This window comes from Pungitius pungitius, chromosome 20 (genome assembly GCF_949316345.1).
Source record: "Pungitius pungitius chromosome 20, fPunPun2.1, whole genome shotgun sequence".
Classification (NCBI taxonomy): Eukaryota; Metazoa; Chordata; class Actinopteri; order Perciformes; family Gasterosteidae; genus Pungitius; species Pungitius pungitius.
Genome location: NC_084919.1, coordinates 3,771,734 through 3,794,769, shown reverse-complemented (window position 1 = coordinate 3,794,769; position 23,036 = coordinate 3,771,734). Strand labels below are relative to the sequence as shown.

At 41.7% G+C, this 23,036-nt stretch overlaps 3 protein-coding genes across 3 annotated transcripts; 1 reads left to right on the top strand and 2 right to left on the bottom strand.

Annotated features, from left to right (window-relative positions):
• Nucleotides 1–517: 517 nt before the first annotated feature.
• On the bottom strand, nucleotides 518–14,559 carry knl1 (kinetochore scaffold 1). The gene is made up of 29 exons (XM_037449946.2): nucleotides 13,934–14,559; nucleotides 13,410–13,444; nucleotides 13,188–13,224; nucleotides 13,028–13,087; nucleotides 12,800–12,882; nucleotides 12,667–12,722; nucleotides 12,559–12,580; nucleotides 12,378–12,421; nucleotides 12,225–12,277; nucleotides 11,316–12,054; nucleotides 11,076–11,128; nucleotides 9,802–10,812; nucleotides 7,688–9,349; nucleotides 4,843–4,951; nucleotides 4,696–4,754; nucleotides 4,508–4,606; nucleotides 4,308–4,423; nucleotides 3,736–3,826; nucleotides 3,507–3,623; nucleotides 3,329–3,416; nucleotides 3,146–3,208; nucleotides 3,020–3,059; nucleotides 2,819–2,923; nucleotides 2,631–2,731; nucleotides 2,275–2,340; nucleotides 1,856–1,965; nucleotides 1,589–1,710; nucleotides 1,347–1,472; nucleotides 518–989 (listed from the first exon to the last, which is right to left on the bottom strand). Exons 2-29 carry the CDS (start codon nucleotides 13,436–13,438, stop codon nucleotides 893–895), a joined length of 5,358 nt encoding a protein of 1,785 aa, XP_037305843.2. The 5' UTR covers nucleotides 13,439–13,444; nucleotides 13,934–14,559; the 3' UTR covers nucleotides 518–892.
• A 116-nt stretch (nucleotides 14,560–14,675) lies between these two features.
• knstrn (kinetochore localized astrin (SPAG5) binding protein) lies at nucleotides 14,676–16,528 on the top strand. Its single transcript, XM_037449948.2, has 8 exons — nucleotides 14,676–14,829; nucleotides 14,914–15,049; nucleotides 15,143–15,172; nucleotides 15,274–15,373; nucleotides 15,510–15,624; nucleotides 15,716–15,777; nucleotides 15,992–16,066; nucleotides 16,157–16,528. Exons 1-8 carry the CDS (start codon nucleotides 14,757–14,759, stop codon nucleotides 16,283–16,285), a joined length of 720 nt encoding a protein of 239 aa, XP_037305845.2. The 5' UTR covers nucleotides 14,676–14,756; the 3' UTR covers nucleotides 16,286–16,528.
• Nucleotides 16,529–16,615: 87 nt separating this feature from the next.
• Nucleotides 16,616–22,618, bottom strand: LOC119195200 (adhesion G-protein coupled receptor G2-like). The gene is made up of 10 exons (XM_062559697.1): nucleotides 22,002–22,618; nucleotides 20,891–21,516; nucleotides 20,693–20,803; nucleotides 20,528–20,564; nucleotides 20,180–20,280; nucleotides 19,921–20,042; nucleotides 18,046–18,314; nucleotides 17,879–17,972; nucleotides 17,500–17,789; nucleotides 16,616–16,820 (listed from the first exon to the last, which is right to left on the bottom strand). The coding sequence occupies exons 2-10, from the start codon at nucleotides 20,891–20,893 to the stop codon at nucleotides 16,654–16,656; spliced, it is 1,194 nt and encodes a 397-aa protein (XP_062415681.1). The 5' UTR covers nucleotides 20,894–21,516; nucleotides 22,002–22,618; the 3' UTR covers nucleotides 16,616–16,653.
• Between the last annotated feature and the right edge of the window lie 418 nt (nucleotides 22,619–23,036).

Sequence of the window (23,036 nt, the reverse complement as noted above, 5' to 3'; positions counted from 1 at the left end):
CTGACGATTTGCAATTTCATGATAAGTAGTAAAATCAGCAGTGGCACTTGACAGCTCGGTTGGCCGACGGCGTAGCGCCGCCGTCTTATAAAGTTTTGCTATTTTGCTCGACTGCATGGTTTCGAATCCAGGTTGTGGCGATCTTTTAACGCTCGCTCCCGTGGGCAGTTTCTTAGCTACTTCCGTTTCCGCTTTCGTGTTGTGTTGCGGCGTTCGTGTTGTGTTGTGGCATTTGCGATTGTGTTGTGGCTTTTGTATTTTGTGTTGTGGCGTTTGTGTTGTGTTGTGGCATTTGCGGGTGTGTTGTGGCTTTTGTATTTGTCTGAACCTTCTGGGCCACCGTACCCATTAGTCTCATTAATAATTGCTCAATATCTATCTTAGAAAATGTGTATGTCTCATTTCGGAAAGGGATTTTTTAGTATAATTGATTCAATGCTGAAACTGTTCATCATTCATGTTGCAGACACACAGATCAAGAAGGGACAATAGCATGTAACCTGTGAATTAATCTTCATTCAGCTAGGTTTTACGGGAGAAATACAACTCACATGAATACCCTAAAGTAGACAATGTAGCTGAATCAAATCTATATTATTTCTTATCCAAGATCCAACTTGTATGTTTGTTTTAGATATTTTGGCACCTTAATGCAATTACATCTAGCAACATTTGTTACACATTAGACAGGGGTCGTTGCTAAAATGCATTTGATTTCCTGTACTTCAACAGAATGCACTGGATTGTTTTTGTTTTTAATATTTATTAATTAATTATTATTATTTTTTCTTTAAATGCCATTTAACACATTTCAGAAGATTTAGTTTGTCAAACATCCATACTGTACAAAAGAGTTTGAGAATAAAAAAAATTGGAATACAAATTCCTGGTCTCAACAGAGCAGATCTTGATGAATCCTTTTGACGATCTTCGTCAGGAGGTTCTTGGCTGGACTGAATGAAGACACAATTTCCTCGACCTGCTGGATTCTGCAAATAAATGAAAACAGAGATATATATAAAAATGTATCAACCTGAACAGCTTTGGTGTGAATTTTCATTCCTTCATTCATAACATGACAGAGAACGTTGCTGCTTACAAATGTGTTTGTCTGATCAAGTTTGTTGGAAGCCTCAGGTAAAGGGAAATCACTTTTGACATAAACCCTCCCCCCCCCCATGCAATCAAAGCACTTACATAATGGGAAAAATATGACAATAATTTAATAATATACAGTAAATAACAAAAAATTTGGAAAAATAACACATTGTTGTTTGAGAGCTTTGAAGAAGAGTCAGGTACAAACTCACCCGTTAACACCGAACGTATATTTGAGTGAAACTTACGTCGCGTTTCCGATGACGTTTTTGAAGCTCTGCACTTGAAGGACACAGAAGTGGTTGACCAAACTGACAGAGAAGATCACTTCAAACTTAGAAAACGTCTTGAGACGGCTGAAGACAATGTGCACCCTAGAAGAAGAGACAAAGGGATGGATGCCATACGGTGTGACTCTATTCAGCGCTCGTTGGAAAGAAACACTCATTTAGCCGTACTAAACATCTTTTGATGGTAAGGAGGTTCTCACCGAGTGTCCAAACAGCTGATGTGGAGAATATCGAGCCTCAGACCTCCCCACAGTTGCAGCAGACGCAACTCCTCCCCCAGCAGACGACAGCGACTCACCACCAGACCGACGTCCTGGAGCAGCTACACACACACACACACACACACACGAGCTCAGGTCAATGGGTCACATTTAACTTGTAAAACGTTAGTTCCACCAAAAGTAGAGCGTAAGAGTAAACACGATGAGTCTGAGTACAACACTCAGAAAATCTCCATCCACAGCTACCTTTGGAACGTGTCTGCTCGTTGGGTACTTCTCCGCCCAGTCGCCTTCTCCCTCGATGAACTCGGAGAGCAGTTTGTGAACGAGGCGGGCGTGCCCCTGGGACTTCTCATCTGATGAGAAAACATACAATGCACAGTAGCGGTTGCATCCTGTTCTGTAAACAAATTACCGGCAACGAGAACGTCTCCGGTGCTCGACGCGTCACTTCGTTACAAAAGTAATGACGCCACAGTGGTTTTTAGTCCTTGCAAATTGAAGTGCTCCCACAAGCGTACAGCCATTTGACGTGGAAGGCACTCGGGGCAGGTGTGTTGATGAGAAAGAGACATGAGTCCAGAATCCAGCTCATGTAAATCCAAACACAATATTCATCACGCATATTCTGACACGACGCTAATTTTTGTATCGTCTTTTCTCACCATCAAGTTGAAGTTTAAATGTGATGTGTGATATTTTCCTCTCAGACTGATTACTGGCATCATTTCCTTAAAAGAAAAACAACAATGAAAAATTAGTACTTCTTGAGAAAACTATTCATCAAAAAACAAAACTTTGCTGTATATATTTACAGATGTCTGTAAATATACTTTGACTCAATGTCTGCCTATAGTGCACAGCCGACATATCTCCATCACTGTGAGGCAGTTCCTGAAATGAACGGCTTATTTGTGTGGACAGTACACTAATTCTAATAGGAACCGTATGAACGCCGTCTACCATACGTAAGCCACACAAGCTTAATCTAAAGGTTAAGTGACTGTGGAGGACCACTTACCACTGGATTCTTCATACACCAGCTCCAGATGCAAGGTCTCGTGAAGGAAAGTGTAGGTGGTGCCACTTTCTGTCTTTTCAACCAACTTCCATTCATTCACCCTGAGCAAAGACATGCACAAAAAGCATTTTTTTAGTGTTCTGACCAGAACCTTGAGGTACGAAAACCCATTCAAAGGAGAGACTGACATATGCAGCACGCCGACGTGGCTCTCAAGCTTCCTCGTCTCGACTTTCAGCCTCTTCAGTTCTTTGGAGTTCTGTGTCTTCTGCAGCTCTAGTTCGGATATTTGTCTGTGGCAAAAGCAGAGAAAAGAATTCATATGGAATTCATATTTAAAGTGTCTAAACATTTTTAAAAAAAGATACAAATTCATATTCTCAACTCACCGGTCATTATCCGCTAAAGACTCAGCAACCTTCTGCATTTCTGTGATTAAAAGAAAGCATAATCAAGTATTCAATTCAGCCACATAAAATGAACACATAAAATAATGAAATGGTTTTACGAGTTACCTTCCTGAAGTGATTTCAGACTTGGCTTGTCTTCAAAGCCGTTTTCTTCGATTGCGATAAGTTCTAGAAAACAGAAACAGAGCTCTATCGTCACATCCATGCTACCACTGACCCAATTTCACAGGTCTGAATCATGGACCATTCATACAGAGAAGGTGGCATCATTTCCCCACAGCAACATACCGGTTTCTAACTCCTGAATACAGACATCCAAACTTTTTAGCATCTCATCTGCTTCCTTAAGTGTTTCTCTTGACTTCTGCAGCTCCTCCTGAGAAGATGAGAATTAGCTTTGACCTTCTGAGTCCTCATAAGATCCAGGATGTTGGAATACAGTGTTCCTGTGTGTGGAGGCTCTTACCCGATTAGCCTGCACAAGCTTTGAGTACAACACTTCCTTCATTTCATGGGACTGAACTTTGCTCATCCTTCTGAAGAAGTTATTTCTCTCCTTTAGTTTTGCACCAAAGGACTTGAACTGTGAATTCAAACAAAGAGGCTCAGAATTAAAGCACTGTAAACGTGTCCCATGCTGTAGTCATCCTGGTAAATAACTGCAGTTAGACATAAAACAGGTTAGCCTTTCATACCTCTTCCTCTGAAGAATTTCTCATTTCTTCCCACAAAGGTCTGTTAACAATCTTCAGGGGCTTTTCCAGGTCCCACATTCGCTCCTTCAGCCTGTGAAGAGGAAGAAACAGGTTTGTTTAGATTTGTACTTCTTATAAAAAGCATCTCTCTAATGCTATGGCTGACCCCAGTAGCTGCCTTTAGCTCTGAGGAAAAGGGGAGCGACTGGTGGGACGATGCGACGGCTGCCAATCGGGTTTGATCTGGTCGAACAAACTATGAAAACATACACGGACAAAAGGACTCAAAGCCACACGTGAAGATTCAAAGATCACACGTGATGCTTTAGCCTCAGAGCTTCAGCAGGTTGGTTGATTTATGTGCTCTTGTTCTGCGGTTAGTTAGTACTTTGCTATTTTTTTTTTTGAGGACTGATGAGCGCAGACGGCCATGTGCCGCACATTGCACCTTCCAAGGGGCCGTGCTGCCCTATAACGAGACATGAACACCCTTCAACGAAGACCAAACCGCAAGGTAGGACGGCACGATGCAACCAGTCGTGAATGAGTGTCAGCAACGCAGGCGTACGCACCCCTCCACCTTCTCTGTGAGGCTGAGGACATCCGCCTCATAAACCAGCTGTTGAGGACGGAAGATGTGTCTGTCTTTCAATAAATCCATCAGTGTGCGATCCGTGTCCGACAAAGCCTGGCAAGATCAAATAAAAAAAGTCATGTTACTACATGGTTATATACATGCATACATGTTTTATATAAATAAATGGGAACGTACACGGCCAGGAAAATTGCTATGCCGAGGGTTATTGATGATGAAGTCTATGTTGAAGAGCTTGAAGAACTCCAACACCGTAATGGTGCCATCATTGAGTTTCTGTAATCAAAGCATTAAGGGCAATAAATGACTGAATTTAAAAAAGGGATATTTCAAAGATCTCTTCATAACAAAGGTCAACGATATACCCTCTGTACATCATTGGTGTAGTCTTCAAGCTGGGATTCAAACATGCTTTGTTTGAGAGCTGAAAAAAAGGAAAACAATGATTGACTTGGAAACCAAAGAAGCCCAATTATGTCTGATGATGCTCATGTGAATCCACAACCACTTACTTGATTCAAAGGTGGCTTCACATCTGGTGCTGCTGATGGAGTAATCCGTGCTCTGCCCAGTCATGCTTGGAGCATTCGCAATGTAACCGTCACACTCCTCAACAGGCGACTGAAAAACAAGAAAAACTAGAAAATGCATTTCCTGCTGAAAATGCGTTGGAATGCAAAAAGCTGAAATTATTCTAAACATTGCTGAAAGAATAGAAAAAGGTGAAATACATTTAAAAATTGCTGAAAATACAGAAATGAGAAAAGCTGAAATGAACTTGAAAGAATTGCAAAAAACAGAAATGGGAGAAGCTTCTATGAATTTGAAAACACAGAAATAATAAAAGCTTAAATTCATTTCAAAAAGGTGCTTAAAATGCAACAAGCTGAAATTATTTCTAAACATTGCTGAAATAGAAAAAGCTGAAATACATAAATGAGAAAAGCTGAAATGAACTTGAAAGAATATAAAAAAAAACTGAAATGGGAGAAGCTTCTATGAATTTAAAATCACAGAAATAATAAAAGCTGAAATTAATTTTAAAAAGTTGCTTAAAATGCAACAAGCTGAAATTATTCTAAACATTGCTGAAATAGAAAAGGCTGAAATACATTAAAAAATTGCTGAAAATACAGAAATGAGAAAAGTTTAAATGAACTTGAAAGAATTGGAAAAAACAGAAATGGGGGAAGCGTCTATGAATTTGACAAAATACAGAACTAATAAATGCTTAAATTACTTCTAAACATTGCTGAATCTTTTTCATTCAAACTAAATGAACTTGGTAAATGGACTTGTACTCCGCTTTTCTTCTGACTGCTCAAAGCGCTTTAATACTAGATGACATCTCTCACCCATTAATACACTGATGACACAACGGCACCTGCCCATGTGCACAGAATAAACAAGACAGGAGAAGATCCTGGCAACAAGTCAAAATAAAATATAAAAACATTTTGCATGGTTGGGGAGTGCCTCAAAAGTTTGCAAATAGTGTAGAAATTACTGAGAGCTTCGTGGTGGTCCCATCAAAAACGCCCCTGGATACTTCCGGATAAGTTGACCGTCATGTCTTGATGATGACAGAGATGCGCGGTTTTGTGAAATAAAGATGGACGCATACAGCGCCAATGACTAATACAAGTACTACGTGTTTCACTTGGACAATTAAATGTTAGTGGACACACACAAATACTACAGCCCCCATCTCGATTACAATTGTTCACTCCTCAGTGCGCAGTTTCGCCCACCAGTGGACCCCCTCCTCCCCCCTAACCCCGGCTGGTCCACCGCTTATTAACCTACGGACCTTCTTGCGGTCTGCGAAAAGGTTATTAATAGTATATTAAGTTGACGCTTTGTTGCGTAAAATAAAGACCAAACAATCTCCTGTCATTCGCGTAAGAAAACAAACTCACGTGTCTGCAGCTCAATCACCGAAAGAACGTCACGCCCCTCCCCCGTAACTTTTGAGGTGCTTATTAACCTACGGACCTTCTTGTGGTCCGCGAAAAGGTTATTAATAGTATCACTCGCGTAAGAAAATAAACTCACGTGCCTGCAGCTTAATGACAACACCGAATGAACAACGTCACACCCCCGCTTTAAGTCTCCAGCGGGGAGTAGCCTCGTTAGCAGTTTAGCTAGCTAGCACTTATCGCTCTCACATGTTTGAAATATCTTACCGTCCAGCCTCCACATGGTCTGCTCGTCCGGGGTCTCCGTCCCAACTCACGACACGCACGTCCATGTACGGTTAGCTAAACACGGTTAAACCTAGACGTCCCTGCACAGTGGATGACTCCTGAGCTACGTCTTTATGGCCATCGATCACCAGCTGGTCGCTAATGAGCTCACAGCAAAGAGAGTGAAGAGATTTAGACAAAATCCACACCTCAAACAAATGCTTCCTGGAGCAAAACTATTTGGGGTAGCCAAAAAATAATGACATTTTGAGAGACCCAAGACTCTACCGAACGCATGAGTGTAGTTTTTATATCTCTATGTGTTTTAAAACTGCTCAAACAGCTGTTTACAAAAAGTGTACCGTCTGTGTGTTTTTTTTTTTTTTAAATGTCGGCAGATTTGTATGGAAGCGTATGGGGCTCGGGGCAGACTTTGTCTCACAATCAGGCTCCTCACGCAAAAAGTAAATAACTCTGAGATTCCAAACTTATACGAGTCCAACCAGCACAAGCACGGCTAATGTTTTCTTTTTAAATGAAGGCTGAAAAGTGAATATTGTGGCCGTAAAGATAAAAGTGCCTCTTTTTTTTTTTACTGAATCCTGACATGGTGCTCACTCTAAATCCCGGGACAATCTGGACAACTCCACTCTAAATTTGAAAGAAACCCCAAAACTAATTAAACATAATTAATGATTATGAAAAAACTATAATAGATATCAACCTGCTGTTTTTTTAATGAAATTGTTAAGACTTGTGTCAACATTTTAAAGTTTAAATGGTGTCTCTAGCTGAAAGATTGGAAAAGCTGAAAAAGTTGAAAGTTGAAGAAGTTTTGAAAGGATTTGAAAATTTATTCCATTGGAAACCATGTTAACAAGGTTGATGTTTTTAATTTATATTAATTCAATTATAAGAGCTAAAAAGCTGAAAAGTCATAGCACCCCTCTCCTGAAGGAGCTGAACATTTTAATATTTGAATGGTCTTAATAGCTGAAAGTGTGAAGGAGTTGAAACGTGCAGCGGAAGAAATAGTAGAAGAATAAGTTGATTAAAGAAAAGAAGAACAATACTTGGAATGCTTGAAGCATTACAACTAACTAATGAAGCATTTTCTTAACATATAAAAAGCGTTATGGTGCCACGGCTTGCCCAGGTCAACATGACGTACCGTATCAGCGTCAGCGGTGTCCCCAGTGGACGTTTTCGTTCTCTTTTTGTCCTCCTCGTTGGTTTCGTCTACTGGCAAAGGCCTCTTCTTCCCAGGGACGGAACCACTGAAGTCCAGTTCAAATACATCGTCCACGACGGACCCGTGGGAAGCACTCTCTTCATTAGTGACTCCCTGAAGACTCATGTCAAGTGTTTCCGACATATCCCCATTGGTTACGAGCTCTTCGTCGTAAATGTTGCTCCAGTCATGGTCATAGTTGCTCAGTTTATCCGTGACATTGACCGCGAGGGTCACCATAGGTTCTTCCACGGTAATCTGCGCCTTCGGATCTTCTGGTTTGCCTCTTTGAGGGAGTTTGGCCTTGAAGCTTCCCACGGAGAGTCTCGACATCAGTTGTTTGGTCTTCAGGTTGAAAGGAGTTGTACTGATGAAGGGCTGTTCTCCTTGCGTCAGAGTTGGAGCTTGTGTATTTTCTCCCGCGTTTACTGAACCCATTTCAAGTTGAGGCTCCTCTTCAGACGGGTGCTCGGTGTCGTCTTCTGTCTTTTTGTCATGTTCCAGTCGGGGCACAGGTGCTGTGTAGGCGTCAACAGGCGCTGTATGTATTATGTGGCTCAGGCGTCTTACTTTGGACTGAAGATCGGCCAAACTCATTCGCCTGGACTTGTGCGAAGGCGGCGAGCCGACATCACCGCCGGCGGCAGAGCGAGAATTCTCCGTCTCGTGCAATAGAGTAGCAGTTTGAGGTCTCTGCTCGCACACGCCGCCGCTTACATTCGACTGAAGAGAATCGTGGGGGTTTGTGATTTCCTCGCCATAGGGGTTGGATGCTCCCGGCACTTCACTGCTCCTCTCTGGTGGAGAAGGAGGGCACGGCAGCGGCTCGTCCGTTTCCCCCACAATGCAGGCGGTCTGAGCGCTGGTCATTTCCATGCTTACATCGTCGTCCATCATGGTTTGGTTTACGCTGTTCTCTACGGCAGCAGAAACCAAAGACGGAGCCTCCTTCACGGTTTCCACATCAGGACGCTGTGTTTTAACTTGGTGCAGAAAGCCTCTCGTGTCAACAGTTTTTATGGGGGACAGTGCAGCAGGAGCCATTGATCTGGTGACCACAGGATTATCCATAGGGCCACTTGTCTTAGAGAAGGACTTTATAAATCCTGGATCCACAGCATTGGTCGTCATAGAGCGGTTTCCACGCTGAAGCTGCGCCTTTTCTGCCCTTAAAGGATTATTCATGTTTTCATGGGTGGGCAAAATGTCAGAATCTCGTTGTGGAAGTGAATCTGATGCTGAAATGTGGTCAAAATGTACAGTGAGGCACTGAGTCATATCCATCGCAGCATCGGTCGAAGAGAACCTAATGGTTTGCTCCCGGCCAGCAGGTAAGAAGCCCGTGTTTTGGTCGGACTGTGGCTCAAAGTCATTGGCAATGTGTACAGTGAGACATCTCGTCACATCCATAGCGGCGTCGTCGGATGCAGAGAACCTCACCGTCTTCTCCCCACAGGCAGGTGGGAAGTCCACCTGCGGTTCAGACTGCAGTTGGAAATCGGTAGCAGTGTGAGCAGGACTTCTGGTCACATCTACACAGGCGTCGTCAGCAGTGAACCCCACGGGTTTCTCTCTGCACTCGACTTCAGCATCAAACTGGATCTGAAGGAGAAAGTCACAGAAAATGTGTAAATTTTATAGTACGACAAGTTTACATCATCATTTTTTATAATTACATTTTTCTTTTAACATTTCAGTGCCACAAGCCACAACAAGAAAGTCAGTGACTCCTTTTTAAAGTAAGGAAACTAGTACATCACTGTGGCTGATTATTCCTAAACCAATGTTTTTCAGTCAGGTGTGAATAAGTATCTCTTAATGTTGGGTGATGCTTGAAAATAAACAATTTGCAGAATATGATGTTTAGGAAAGTTACAGAACTGTTCAGAGAAATACAGATTTTATTATAAGCAATTTATTATTTAAGCATCCAGCAGATGAGGGGTTTGTTAATATGAGACAAACCTGTCACATTGCAGTTAATTCATCAATTAGCTCAAAATATATCAGTTCATTAGTGCAGCACAGTACATTATGTGGCTCAGGCGTCTTACTTTGGACTGAAGATCGGCCAAACTCATTCGCCTGGACCTCTGCGGAGGCGGCGAGCCGACATCACCGCCGGCGGCAGAGCGAGAATTCTCCGTCTTGTGCAATAGAGTAGCAGTTTGAGGTCTCTGCTCGCACGTGCCGCCGCTTACATTCGACTGAAGAGACTCGTGGGGGTTTGTGATTTCCTCGCCGTAGGGGTTGGATGCTCCCAGCACTTCACTGCTCAACTCTCGTGGCTCGTCCGTTTCCCCCACAATGCAGCCGGTCTGAGCGCTGGTCATTTCCATGCTTACATCGTCGTCCATCATGGTTTGGTTTACGCTGTTCTCTACGGCAGCAGAAACCAAAGACGGAGCCTCCTTCACGATTTTCACATCAGGACGCTGTGTTTTAACTTGGTGCAGAAAGCCTCTCGTGTCAACAGTTTTAATGGGGGACAGTGCAGCAGGAGCCATTGATCTGGTGACCACAGGATTATCCATAGGGCCACTTGTCTTAGAGAAGGACTTTAGAAATCCTGGATCCACAGCATTGGTCGTCATAGAGCGGTTTCCATGCTGAAGCTGTGCCTTTTCTACCGTTAAAGGATTATTCATCTTTTCATGGGTTGGAAAAATGCCAGAATCTTGGTGTGGAAGTGAATCTGATGCTAAAATGTGGTCAAAATGTACAGTGAGGCACTGGGTCATATCCATCGCAGCATCGGTTGAAGAGAACCTAATGGTTTGCTCCCGGCCAGCAGGTAAGAAGCCCGTGTTTTGGTCGGACTGTGGCTCAAAGTCAGTGGCAATGTGTACAGTGAGACATCTCGTCACATCCATAGCGGCGTCGTCGGATGCAGAGAACCTCACCGTCTTCTCCCCACAGGCAGGTGGGAAGTCCACCTGCGGTTCAGACTGCAGTTGGAAATCGGTAGCAGTGTGAGCAGGACTTCTGGTCACATCTACACAGGCGTCGTCAGCAGTGAACCCCACGGGTTTCTCTCTGCACTCGACTTCAGCATCAAACTGGATCTGAAGGAGAAAGTCAAAGAAAATGTGTAAATTTTATAGTACGACAAGTTTACATCATCCAACAACTTTACAAAGTAAGATGACTTTAAAAATAAGTTAAGGAGGATTTTACTAAAATTGTCTAATGTAGAAATGGGTTTAATTACAGAAGAGAGGCAACAATAAAAGGGCATTCAGTTTCAGCATTAGTTTGTGTCAGAGTGGCATCATGACGGATTCTCTTCAGACTTAAACATAATACGTAACTCAACTACAAAACTCACCATGTGTCTTTGACTGAAATCATGTACAGATGGATTCCTCAAGGATGTCATCTCTGAATTCGGAAATTGAAATAAGATGCTTATTAAACTGTAAATGATTCATTGTATCATACAATGATAAATAATAATATCAGAATGCCAAAAACACACAAGATGCACTGTATTAAGTAGAAGCATTAAATATGTTGAAGTTGGCGCTTTTAGGGCAGAAATCAGTTGGTGGATAAACAAATGAAATACCTTTAGGGTTGTATGAGGCCTGTGGTTGAATGATCTGCTGCTGATGGGTCTCCTCTTTTGTCTGTGACGCTCTGTTGTCGAGTTGGGAGTACATTTCTTGTGTGGGGAAAAGACACTGAAAGACGTCATCGTCTTCAGTGAATCCCAGAATGCCACCAGCCGGAGCCTCATTCATATCTCTGCTTAAATCATCATCAGGACAAAGTGCCCTTCGAAGAGATAATACACCACTCTTCCTGGATGTACTTTGGGTCTTCTCCATAGCGAATGACACGCAACTTGGAGCCTGATTTTCTTTGTCCACATCAGCCTTGTGTGTCTTCACCTGCGCCATGGAGCAGCTTGCTCGGTCAGACGATGCAGCAGGCGTCGTCGGGGCGATCACAGGATTCATGCTGGGAGCACTTGGTTTAGAGAAACTTGCAAGAAAGTTTTCAAATCCAGGGTCTAGAATAGGTGCTGATGAGATGTTTCCCTTCTGTGCCCCTGCATCTATATTTGATACAGACCCAATGTTCACATTGTGCCTTGGGGTCAAATCCATGGTACCATCACTGGCAGTGAGCATCACTCTCTTCTGTCCTCTGGCGGGTAAAGAGTCGGAGTTTTGGAAGGAAATGTCTGCAACCAATCCTGCGTCAATGTTTATAGTGTGACTTTGCGTCATGTCCAAGAAGGCATCATCCGTAGAAAACACCACCGTTTTCTCCCCCAAGTCATGCCTAGTGTCAAAGTTGGCCTGGTGAAGACAGGTGGCCTTTTATCAGTGACTAAATGTCAAGTTTTAAGTGAAGAATTATCATAAACAGTATAATGAAGCATTGTATTAATACAACACATATTATTATTATAACAAAGCAAATCAACCATTGGTGACGGAGACAGCTTTAAGAAACACAGTTAGCTCACCGTATTCCTTTGCTGAGAGGCATGCAGAGGAGCGTTCAACAGGGTCTCCATCCCTAAGTTTGTAAGACTTGAATTTAGCAGGAGCCAACTTGTAACAAATAATGTGCATATGTGGTACCTGCTGTTTGACATGAAAATGGTGTATATCCCTACCTATAATTGGTTGAATCCCATCTTCAGTGACTACCATCTGGACACTGGAAAGCAAACTCACAATATTAATGTTGTTATGACAGGACATTTTGACTGGTTTGGTGAGACAAACAAAGCATATACAAATTCAACGATTTTTGTTCTGGCTATTGTTGTCAACCTCCCAATAAGGTCACCGTACCTATTTTGTGTGGCTGCTGATGCTGTGGAATAACAAAAGACAAATATTATAAGGCGGCTCTGAAAACTAATAATAACTCCAAAAATTTTACATACTGACATTACATACTTGAAGTCATTAACTCTTGTAAAGGACTTCGGACAGGAGAGCCATTTTTCACATCCCTGTGAGAATAAAATTAAAAATTAGGTTGAAATGTCAGTGTCCTTGCAGTAAATTTATTTATTTCCTTGTGTCTTACTTTGAGAACAAAAGCACATCATTTGCAGGTGCAAAACTGACTCTTCTTGAGTTCCTCTTCTCCACTGGTTTGGCACACTCCACCTAAGTGAAAATAAAAACATATAAAGTAAAATATAAAACCATGAAGAAGGTTTTTACCCCTCAAATTTATATTAATAAATATATTGCAGTTGGAGCGTATCTTCCATTCTACATATCAACACTTTAGATTTAGCAATTCAGTTACCACATATTCCTGTTCCGGTGGTTCAGGAAATCGCACTGATCTTCGTGGTGCTTTTAAAATCTAGAAATGAAAAATTGCAGAGGTTATGATTCGGGCTCACACATTTGTTCACAAGAAACATAAACAGTCTATACTACCATAAATGATTTGTTGTACTGACCGAAGAAATGCGCCGCCTGGAGAATCTACCGTCTTCCCTGTAAGAGCACATGAAACGCAGTATTCAGCTATGGTGGGTGTTTGTTCTGATATCAAATGTGAATACAGCCATGATCACAAATACATTTTAAGGCCAGGTACAAAGATGGCATTAAGCTGATGATTAGTCAACAAGGAAAAGCACGCAAGTACTTTCTTAGACGAACAAATCAGTTTTACTCACTCATTCTTGGCAGGATCCAGAGGCTCCATTTTCAACTGTAAACAAAGGAAAATGCAGCTTGATACAGTAAATGAAAGATTCTGCCGTATATGATTAAATAAATATTGAAATGAGATGGCATTGTCAGTGAAATGATGCAGCATGTAATAGAGCTTTCTACATTTTTAGCCAAAGCATTAAATTAACAACCAAACAATAGGTTGAAGACGTGATCATAAGCTATGGGATAATTCTACTGCATGACAAGTCGCAAAAAAGGAAAATAGCACCAATCTCATCGAAGTGACGGGCAATAGTAAATACATGACGTCAGATGGACATGTTTTCCCTCTTTAGTTGACTTAATTTAGCTATTAAATCAATACAACTTCTTTGCCCGAATATGTACCCCAAACGTTGTTATTTCTCGCTATAGGTTACACAACATAATGAATGCCCTCGGTAGAGATAATAGCTAACGTTCGTGTTGGTCTGACATTAAAATAACGTTAACTGAACCCACCCCAAAAAACTGGAGTGCATACCTTGTAGTTGCGACCAGCTAATTCCTCGGTTTTACAACGGTTAGAGTTGTTATATTACTCCTTAACTAACACGGAATTACTTTCACATCGCTTAATTCTAGCTGGGTCGACGTGAACTGCAGCTAACGTCAACGAGCCTTGATGCTAACGTCTCCAGTTTTGAATTTAGCCGCCTCCACGCATGCGCAGTGAACTATGGGTTCTTTGTCTATGGTTTTTGTCTCGTCTTTCGCTGTTTCTTTCGGTTTGTGCAGCAGTGTCGACTCAACAACAATAACAAAATAATACAAATACGGGTTCGCTTGCATGTGACAAGGAATATAAACCCGAAGACAAAAGGAAATAGAGAAAAGCAGTTTTCGACTTACCGGAAGTAACGGAATCAAACCGGATGTGACCAAAGAGGGCGGGACGATTTTAAATTCGTGCGGTTTGTTTTTGGAGAATTGACTGTTGATGCCTTTACGCTATATATCTAACACATCCATAAAGGTAAGTGTTGATGCTGTTTTATCCAACCCTGACACACACATTAGTGTGTTTCAGTTATGTCGAACGTTTAACTAGCACCTAAGCGAAGCTAACTCGGTCCGCTGATACGTTACTTTACCGAATGTTGCATTTGGAAACTCTCACCAAACGCCATTCACAATCAGTCGCTTTTACATGTGTACGCCCCAGTGAATACAAATGTCCAAGTATTCAATTAATAAGTTGAAAACAGAACGTGTTCGCATGTAGCAGTTGAAGGAACACGTCATTTCACTATGATTTTCCACGAATGACAGAATTCTAATGTATTAATCAGATTGTTTCATCACACATGGGTTTTTTCCTTGCTACCGTTGTATGTGTTGCACAACAGATCAAGCAAATGTCATCCAAGATTCCAAAAGGTGGGCACCATTTGCGTTGTGTTTATTTCAATTGTAATATGAGTGAAACAAAATGCTGATGTCTGACAATGTTGTGTTTTTCAGGTGTTAAGTTTCCTCCAGAAATTAAGAAAGCTGGTTGTAAATTTGAATCCAAAGACACAGCAACTGTATCCGCAACGGCAAATGCTCCCCAAAAGTCAGACGGTATACTCAAACCTCAAAAAGAAAACATGTCAAGGTAAGACATTTGCTAATCATCACTACACTCTGTGTTGCTTCACAGCAGTTAACTTTATTAATTTTATTAATCATATTGACGTCTGTCTGGCAGGAAAACAGTTGCCCCTAAAGCAAACAAAGGGTAAGTGTTACATTAACTTGCGTCTCCTTAACATGCGTCGAGCATTGGCCTTTTTTTTCTTCTTTTTTTTTTTAAATCTTCACATCGCCACCTCTTGTCAGGGTCTCCACCAGGTACGGGCAACAGGCGGAGCATAAGGGGCAAAACCAGCATCTGATGGCAACCAACGGGGAGCTGCAGAAGAACCTCGCAGAGACACAGGTGCCTGAAAGCCTGTTTTAATGAAGTACTTGGATGGTCGTAACATTAACAATGTTTACTGCTGTCAATACCTGCCGGCATTTTGAACATTTCACTTGTCGATTTGACCGGTATCTCTTCCCTTGTTACTTTGCAGCAAAAAGTAGCTGAGTTGGAGCTGCAGATGAGTGGACTTGAAAAGGAGAATGCAGAGGTTCGGAAAAACCTGAAGGACTGTCACGTAGTCCTACTCGCAGCCAATATAGACCCAGGTTCATATTTACAGCAATTCTTTAAAACTTTTTTTGCATGGTTTCGGTTTTTGCTTGATTAAGATTAACCTGTCATCACTTTGATTCATAGTTTTAGGAGAAAAGGTTGGTGAAGCTGCTCAACAAAATAACGATAAAAGAAAAGAAGTTATGGTATGTGTTTTTTTTTAATTTCAGTTTACTTAATGTCAAAAGTGGTCATGTTTTTCTATTTCTATTCACTTGCACAAATAACTACAACACATCCACTGTATACATCATATAACCACATCATTTAAAATGTGGGGAAAAACCATTTCAAATCTAGACTATATATTGTATCCCAAGTGCCATCTAATGAACACAACTTTCATTGTGTCCATTTCAGAGTGTCTCTACAGACCTGCTGAATGAATTAAAAGCGTTTGGAGATGCTGCATCACAGCAACGTGCCCGCTTGGAGGTGAGTTTAACTCACACTTGGGACTATTTGTTATGGTTTTAGTGATGATTGCACTGTATTTAAAGTGACCCTCGTTATACACATTTCCAGGGAATCCAAACAACGATGATTGAACTCACGAAAGCACGAGAACATATGATGCAGGAAAGGGAAAACTTCTCCCTGGAGGCGACTGAAATGGAACGAGTTCTGAAGGAAGCAGAGGCTCTGTTGCTGTGAAATACATATTTTCCTAACTAAAAAGAAGTATTAAAAACAAATGTATGTATGTTTTAATTTTTGTGTAAATGAAAAATAAATTAAAGATTCTTTATCTGTGTACTCTTTATCTCATATCCCAAACATTTAAAACCTACTTAAGGAAACATTTCTTTTCTTTTTTTTAACTCTTATATCCACAACGGAAGATATTGTTGAGTCGAAGATCATAGTCTTGAAAATGATCTTCATTTCTGCATTCAATATTCATAGCTTGCAGTTCTTCTATAGAAAAATCTGTCAAAAAAAATATATCATTACACCAGTATTCTTTCTAGTTCATTCTACCCGCTTGTAGTCTTTCACTTCAAGCTGACCAACTCCTCCCTTCAGGCCCCCGTCTGGCCTGCAGGGTTTTGCCATGTGAGGTTGCCGTAGGGGTTCTCGTTGTTGTACATGGTGGTTTGGAGAGTGCTGTGGCTGCTGGGGGTTTCCTGTGCCTTGGTGACCTTTCTGGGGTCGCTGTTGTAATGGTAGTAGATGAACAGGAAGAAACCTGCCAGGCAAAGAAAGATGGTCACTCATAGGGACAAGCCGACAAAATGTATTACTAGTTCATTTGTGCTTTTCACTCATTACTCGTGCGGGAGGGTTCTTTTTTTTTTTAGTCTACCATCCTTTTACAGTTTCCTTTTGTAATAACACAATTCTATTGTAATAACCACTTGGTGCCTTTTATTGGGCATTTGGTTTTCAATTAGTTTAACCAAAATACATAGATATTTTTAAACATTTGGAGCAAGTGAGACGAGATGTGAAGGCCTTTATAAAGTTGGAGTTCTCGTGAAGCGACATTTCCATATTGACACATCGCGCCGACCAACACCCATAAATTTGTTTTTCTCTCTCTGAGCGCCTGTTCAAATTTAGCTCCATGTCTGTCTCCTAAGCTGCAACTTCCACGGCTCGGTTTTGGCACTGAGCAGGTTGCACATCCGGATTCACTCTCAAACAAAAACAACTGGCTGCTGCAACTGGACATCATGTCAGTCCTTTGCAGGCTATAAACAAGTGCCTTGGGATTTGCAGTGAACTGCAGATGCGGGGGCCATCATTTGCTGAGTTTTTCAGCAACCTGATTTATGTGAGTTCAGTTATAAAAAAATAAAATAAAAAAGAAACCCGTTTGAGCCGTGAATATAAAATAGGATTAAATTATTAGAACGGTTGAGGACCTTGGAAAGAATTCAAGATGGTGAAAATGTAGTAGGAGGGGATCCGGAGGGGGCCGTAGGCGAAGAAGGCGAATCCCCAGGTGATCCCCATCGTGCAACACAGCCCCAGGACGACAGTGATACTCTTTTTATCTGTGCTCGTTTTTGCGTCGTCTCCTTGTTTTGCCGTTCTCTTGAGACAAAAGAGGTAGGACAGTATGATGATGAAGATGGTGAAGGTGAAGATGAAGACCAGCACGTAGTAACCTATGTTGACAATGTAGTGCCAGTTATTGTCCGTTATCCAGCAGCTGAAAACGAAAAAGAGGTAAAGAAACGTCGGTAAAGGAAAGCTAAGCGTGCGGAGGAATGTGTGACTCTCTGTATCCGACACACTCACAATGCCACATGGTCCCCGGAGTCACTGGCAGAGATGGCCCGTTCGCCGTATTTCCCCAAGATGAGCATGAGGATCACGATTGCACTCGGCTGCACTGGAAACGGACAAAAGGAAGCCGCTGACTCAGGCGTCGAGATCAGGCAACGGGAAAGAAAACGAGGACTCACCCCAGCTGACGATGGAGACTTTGAGCAGGTAGCGGCGGCTTCCGACCGGGCCCCGCGCATACAGCAGCACGCACAGGTGGAAGGCTTGCGCAGCGAACCAGGTGAAAGTGGCCAACATGAAGTAGTGCATGAGAGCCGCCATCATCTTACAACCCACGGGGCTCCCAAGGGATGCCACGACGTCGTTGATCAGGAAAGTGAAGTTGAGCAGGAACAGGGCCGACACCAGGTGGATGAGAATCATCGTGGATACGCTGGCATTGGCCTTCCTGTGAGTGAGACACATGTGATGCTAAGAGGTCGTCTGGTGAAGCAGCTCAAGCTGCTGTGAGGAACAACGTTGCATCAGCCTTGATTTGGGCTGAGGACACCTGTGGACTGAAGCTGCGGTGTAAGGACCAGAGTCCCTTTGATGAAGTTCTTGTTTTAATGCAGGAGGGTCTGACAGGTACGGAAGCCCATTTCCGCCAAAAAATAAATAAAAAAATAGAGAGGCCTCCTCAGTCCTGCAGTAATCCTTGTTTGGATAAAACAGGACACGGGAAGGAGTCTCTTTGAGTTCTCGGTAATTGTAACAGTATTTCTCACTATTCTTTATACGTTTATTCCCACTGAGAACATTAACTTAATGATACCTTGAAGTACATTTACAAAATATTACCTTTACGACACAGCTCTTTTATTTGGAGCAGATCTTTTGTACAGCATTAAATTAATATGGAAACTGAATTCATCCTCCACCTCTATAAAAAAAATTTTTTTAGTTTACCATTGATTAGTTATTTTATGAGTCACATACAGTTCTATAAGTAATGTTTAATCTCATATTGCACAATTTATTGGATAGGTATTCATCAAATGGTGTTTGAATTCAAAGGTAAGTGCGATATTGGTATGAAAATATTTATGTGATCATTCAAAGTAAGGTGAGGGATAGCAAAGGTCAGTCCTTTTTTCATACAGTATCCATTTGTTACATGAGGCAGTGGTTTCCATAGCACTCCAGCGACAAAGTCACTATCCGGCAGTCTAATTTTCCTATACGCCAAATGTTTGACATCATGTTCTGCTGGTCGAAAAAGCACTTGTGTTTGCATGAATTTAACTAAATCAGCTGGCTGTAGATCAAGGCGGCTATCCACACCATTTTTGTTGAGTTTGTTAAAAACTTCAGCACATTTGAGTTAATCAATTGGTCGCCCCATATAGTCTTCCGATTATAGCCTCTTTTAGTATGACTTGTGTATGATGTTTTTTCTTCTAAAGGGGCCAAATGTTGTGTTTTCAATATTCAGGATATGTGCACTACACATCCAGATCATACCTACTGCAACGTTTTCTGTGTAATTTGTTACTATCAATAAATTGTGTTTAATAGGATGCAGAAAAACTCAAATTAAACAACATGGTATCAGCCAGTCTTCTATATAAATACAGGCATTAGTTTGGGAAATTAAAAAACAACATCCAACTTTTATAGGGTACATCAATGTTCAAAATAGAGTCAGACAGCTGTTTATTCATTTTGTGTCAGTTTCTTTCCTCCCTTTTTATTAGTTCACTGTTTTTCTACATTTTGTGATTGAAACCAAGCTTTTTCCCTCGTTGTTTTCGAGAAGAAATAATTGACTATTTGTCCCTATAATAAGAGTAATGAATCAGCTGAATAAATCTCTCCACGGCTCAACTAACTGGGCGGAAGATGGTTTTCACACTGCAAAATGTTGTTGTTATTACCTTAAATTGCTTAATAGATCAATTATTTCGTAATCTGATTGAGCAAACACAAATTGACATGCTTATTTCTTTCTCATTATTTCCTTTTTTGGAACATAAACTATTCAACAACGAATTATGGAGAAATGTTATCATCACCTGAAAAGGAAGTGCATGAAGAGGACGATGCTGAGGAAGAACATGGACACACCGCAGCCAACCCGGGTGATGGTGGTGAGGTTGTTCAGGTCTGAACTAGATATGCTCTCATTGAGAGGAACCTGCAAACAGCCCAAATGAAACACACAGGGGGGGGATGACGAAGGAAGAAGCCAGAGTTCAATCAAAATGTTCATACAGAAGAAGGACGAGGCGTAGAAAAAAACGACAAAACGTTACAAAAGGCGTGAAAACCTACCAATAAGATGGCAAAAAATGTCAAATGCGAGCACTCGCATGTAATGTCGTCCCCATTTTGTATCGTCAGACATCCGTCCTGGGTCCAGTTCGGCCGTTTTCCTGAAAGACGGGAACGGAGCAAGCAGAAGCTGGAGGGATTCGTGAGTGAGCAACGCTTCCACGCAAATCCCAGTTTATCAAACATGGAAAATACTGTAATATACGTCTGCCCTAGATGTAATACTTCATGTTAATTAAGGATGAATTATTAGGAGTGGCGGTGTGATCGTGTGAGGAAGGCCCGTTACTTTAGCCCACCATTTGTATTCTGAGGGAAAGACTATGTACGAGAACATCTTGCATTTACCATCACCGTTCCAAGAGTGACAAGATGGAATTCCTTTCTGCGAAAAACAGCAAGACAACAACAGAACAGCAGTAAATGGAAAATGAGCTCAAGCAAAGAATACATATGAAAAAATGCACAATGTATGTATACAGTGTATATAAATGTTTATATATTTTAACTTACGTATTGCATGTTTCTGAAATCAATGCTTATTTTGTCTGTGAGATTGGTGATCGGGGCTCCGATTTCAATCGCTAAAACCTCATTGCCTAAAATAGTGCTGTTCAGCTCATCCTGAAGAAGAAGGAAACAACTACAAACTGGCACCATGTTTAAATACGCGGCGTGATTGAAGGTGACGTTTTAGCGTCGTTTGTTTACCATATCCAGGTTTAAGAATCGTAAAATGGCTCCGAACGGCACTGTGACATTCGAACCCTTCGCCTGTTCAAACGCTGCTTGTGGCAGTCGAACGGATCTGGAGAATTGACCGAGAGCATTTCTTTCTTCCAAAATCTGCAGGGGGAAAAAAAAAAGAAAAAACACAGCGTTGCGTGAAAGATTTAAGAAAAGGAAAATGCATTCGTTTTAAAGTGAACACGGGTTGATCGTCCAGGGGAATGACTTTGTGTTTAGGAAACCGCTTTCGATTCGAACAAAAGGGACGACGCAGACGTGGACGGGTGGAGGGGACGAGAGAGACTTTGAGGAGCCGGCCTCCTCGGGCCTCACCATCACCAGGTCCTGCCTCCGATGCGCAGGTGAAGCGGTCGCCCGATTCGCGCCGTTACGCCGGGGACTGAACTGAGAACCACATTGACATAAAAACAACAGGTAATACACCCACACTCATGGTGTCATTTGGCGACGTGTAACCGAAGAGCATCTCCACCAACTCCGCGGGGTCCTTTTGTTTCACCAGGATTCCCGTGACTCCTTCTCCCGCGCTCAGTGCAGCCGACCCGTTGACGGAGGCGGCGAGTTTGGCCATTTCATTCACGACTCCACTGTTGACAGGAGGCAGAACATTCAGTGCGTGGACTATTTTGCGGTGAATGCGTTTGAATAGACTGAACGTAGCTTCCCTCCTCTGTTCATTTGAACCGTTAAAAAGGAATGAAAGAGCAGGCAGGTTAGCTTAGCTTAGCTTTAGCATTAGGGGCCACAGCCTGAAAAAATAACGCATTTCACACACGCGTCATCGTCATCATCGAGTTGATCAGTCAAAACTTGAACAACTGTATAGGACGAGCCCGAAGACGTCACTCTTCCATTTATTATTTGGTGAATAATCGTAGAGCCCAAATTCACTTTGTTACTCTTTCTTTCAATAAAAACAGCACAAGTTTTATTTCTGTCAATTGTCTATTGTCTGTTATCAGCAAGCTGATGCTCCTGATTTTTTTTGTGTTTGAAAAATCTGTTTTCGTGATGCCCATTCGTAGAAATGGGCAAGACAGCAAATCAAAGCAAATTCCCCAGAATATCTTACACAGCTTCGGCGGCGTTGAGCATCTCTCCCGCTTCAGTTGAGAAACTTGGATTAATCCAAAGGTTACTCTCGGGCTGCTTTACTGGATTATCACAATTCTGACAGTTTCGGGTTCTTATTGTCATCCTGTACTTGTTTACGGGATCTGAAAGGAAGGGACATCTGTTCATGAGTAAGATGTACAGTTGGTGCCATTGGACGTCGGCAAAAAAAAAAGCAAGAAATGAAAAAACACCCAGTTATTGGTTGTGTGAGAGGAACTCACCCGTCGGGTCGCAATATTTTTCATAAGGACTTCGTTCACATTCGGTCATTGGATTCAAACATGTAATCTGGCAAGGAACTACAAAGACAAAACACCTTCAGAACCTTAACGATGCAGTCGGAAAAAAAGTGGCACAAAACTACAGAAAGATGTTTCCAACAATCTCTTAAATGACGATTTTCAATTAATTAATTGTTTCATTGAGTAGCTGAGACTATAAGACTATATATAAGGAATGGTTAAAAACAAAAGAGCGTAAGCTTTATAACACCTTTATAAACACCTTTTTTTATTACAATATCTTTTAAAACTTGAATGTAAAAGAAAGCCGTTTACCTGGGGCAGTGTAATTAATGCAAGACATTGAATCTAAATAAGAAAAATCTGTATTGACAAAAACAAGTCATTGGATTAGAATGTCAGCCCTCTGCACCCAATTATAAATGATAATAAAACAGAAGCATTTAATGCTGATATGAGAGAATGTAAAAAACAGTTGTGCCATGTCACCTGTGAAGTTAGATCCGTTGCACGTCGTCCCTTCCATGAAATACAACTGCAATTCCCGCTTTAGGTAAGATCTCGGAAAGTATAGTACAAAACCATTGTTCTCCCTTATTTCAGGAAATTCCTTCCCAAATGTTTCTATCAATTACAAACACAGAAACAGTTGGATGTGTATTTTGTTACGGTGCAAATGTAAATGCAAGAATAAAAAAGGTTGCCGTACTCACGTGGTTTGCTCTGGTTTTTATCCACAAATATTATGC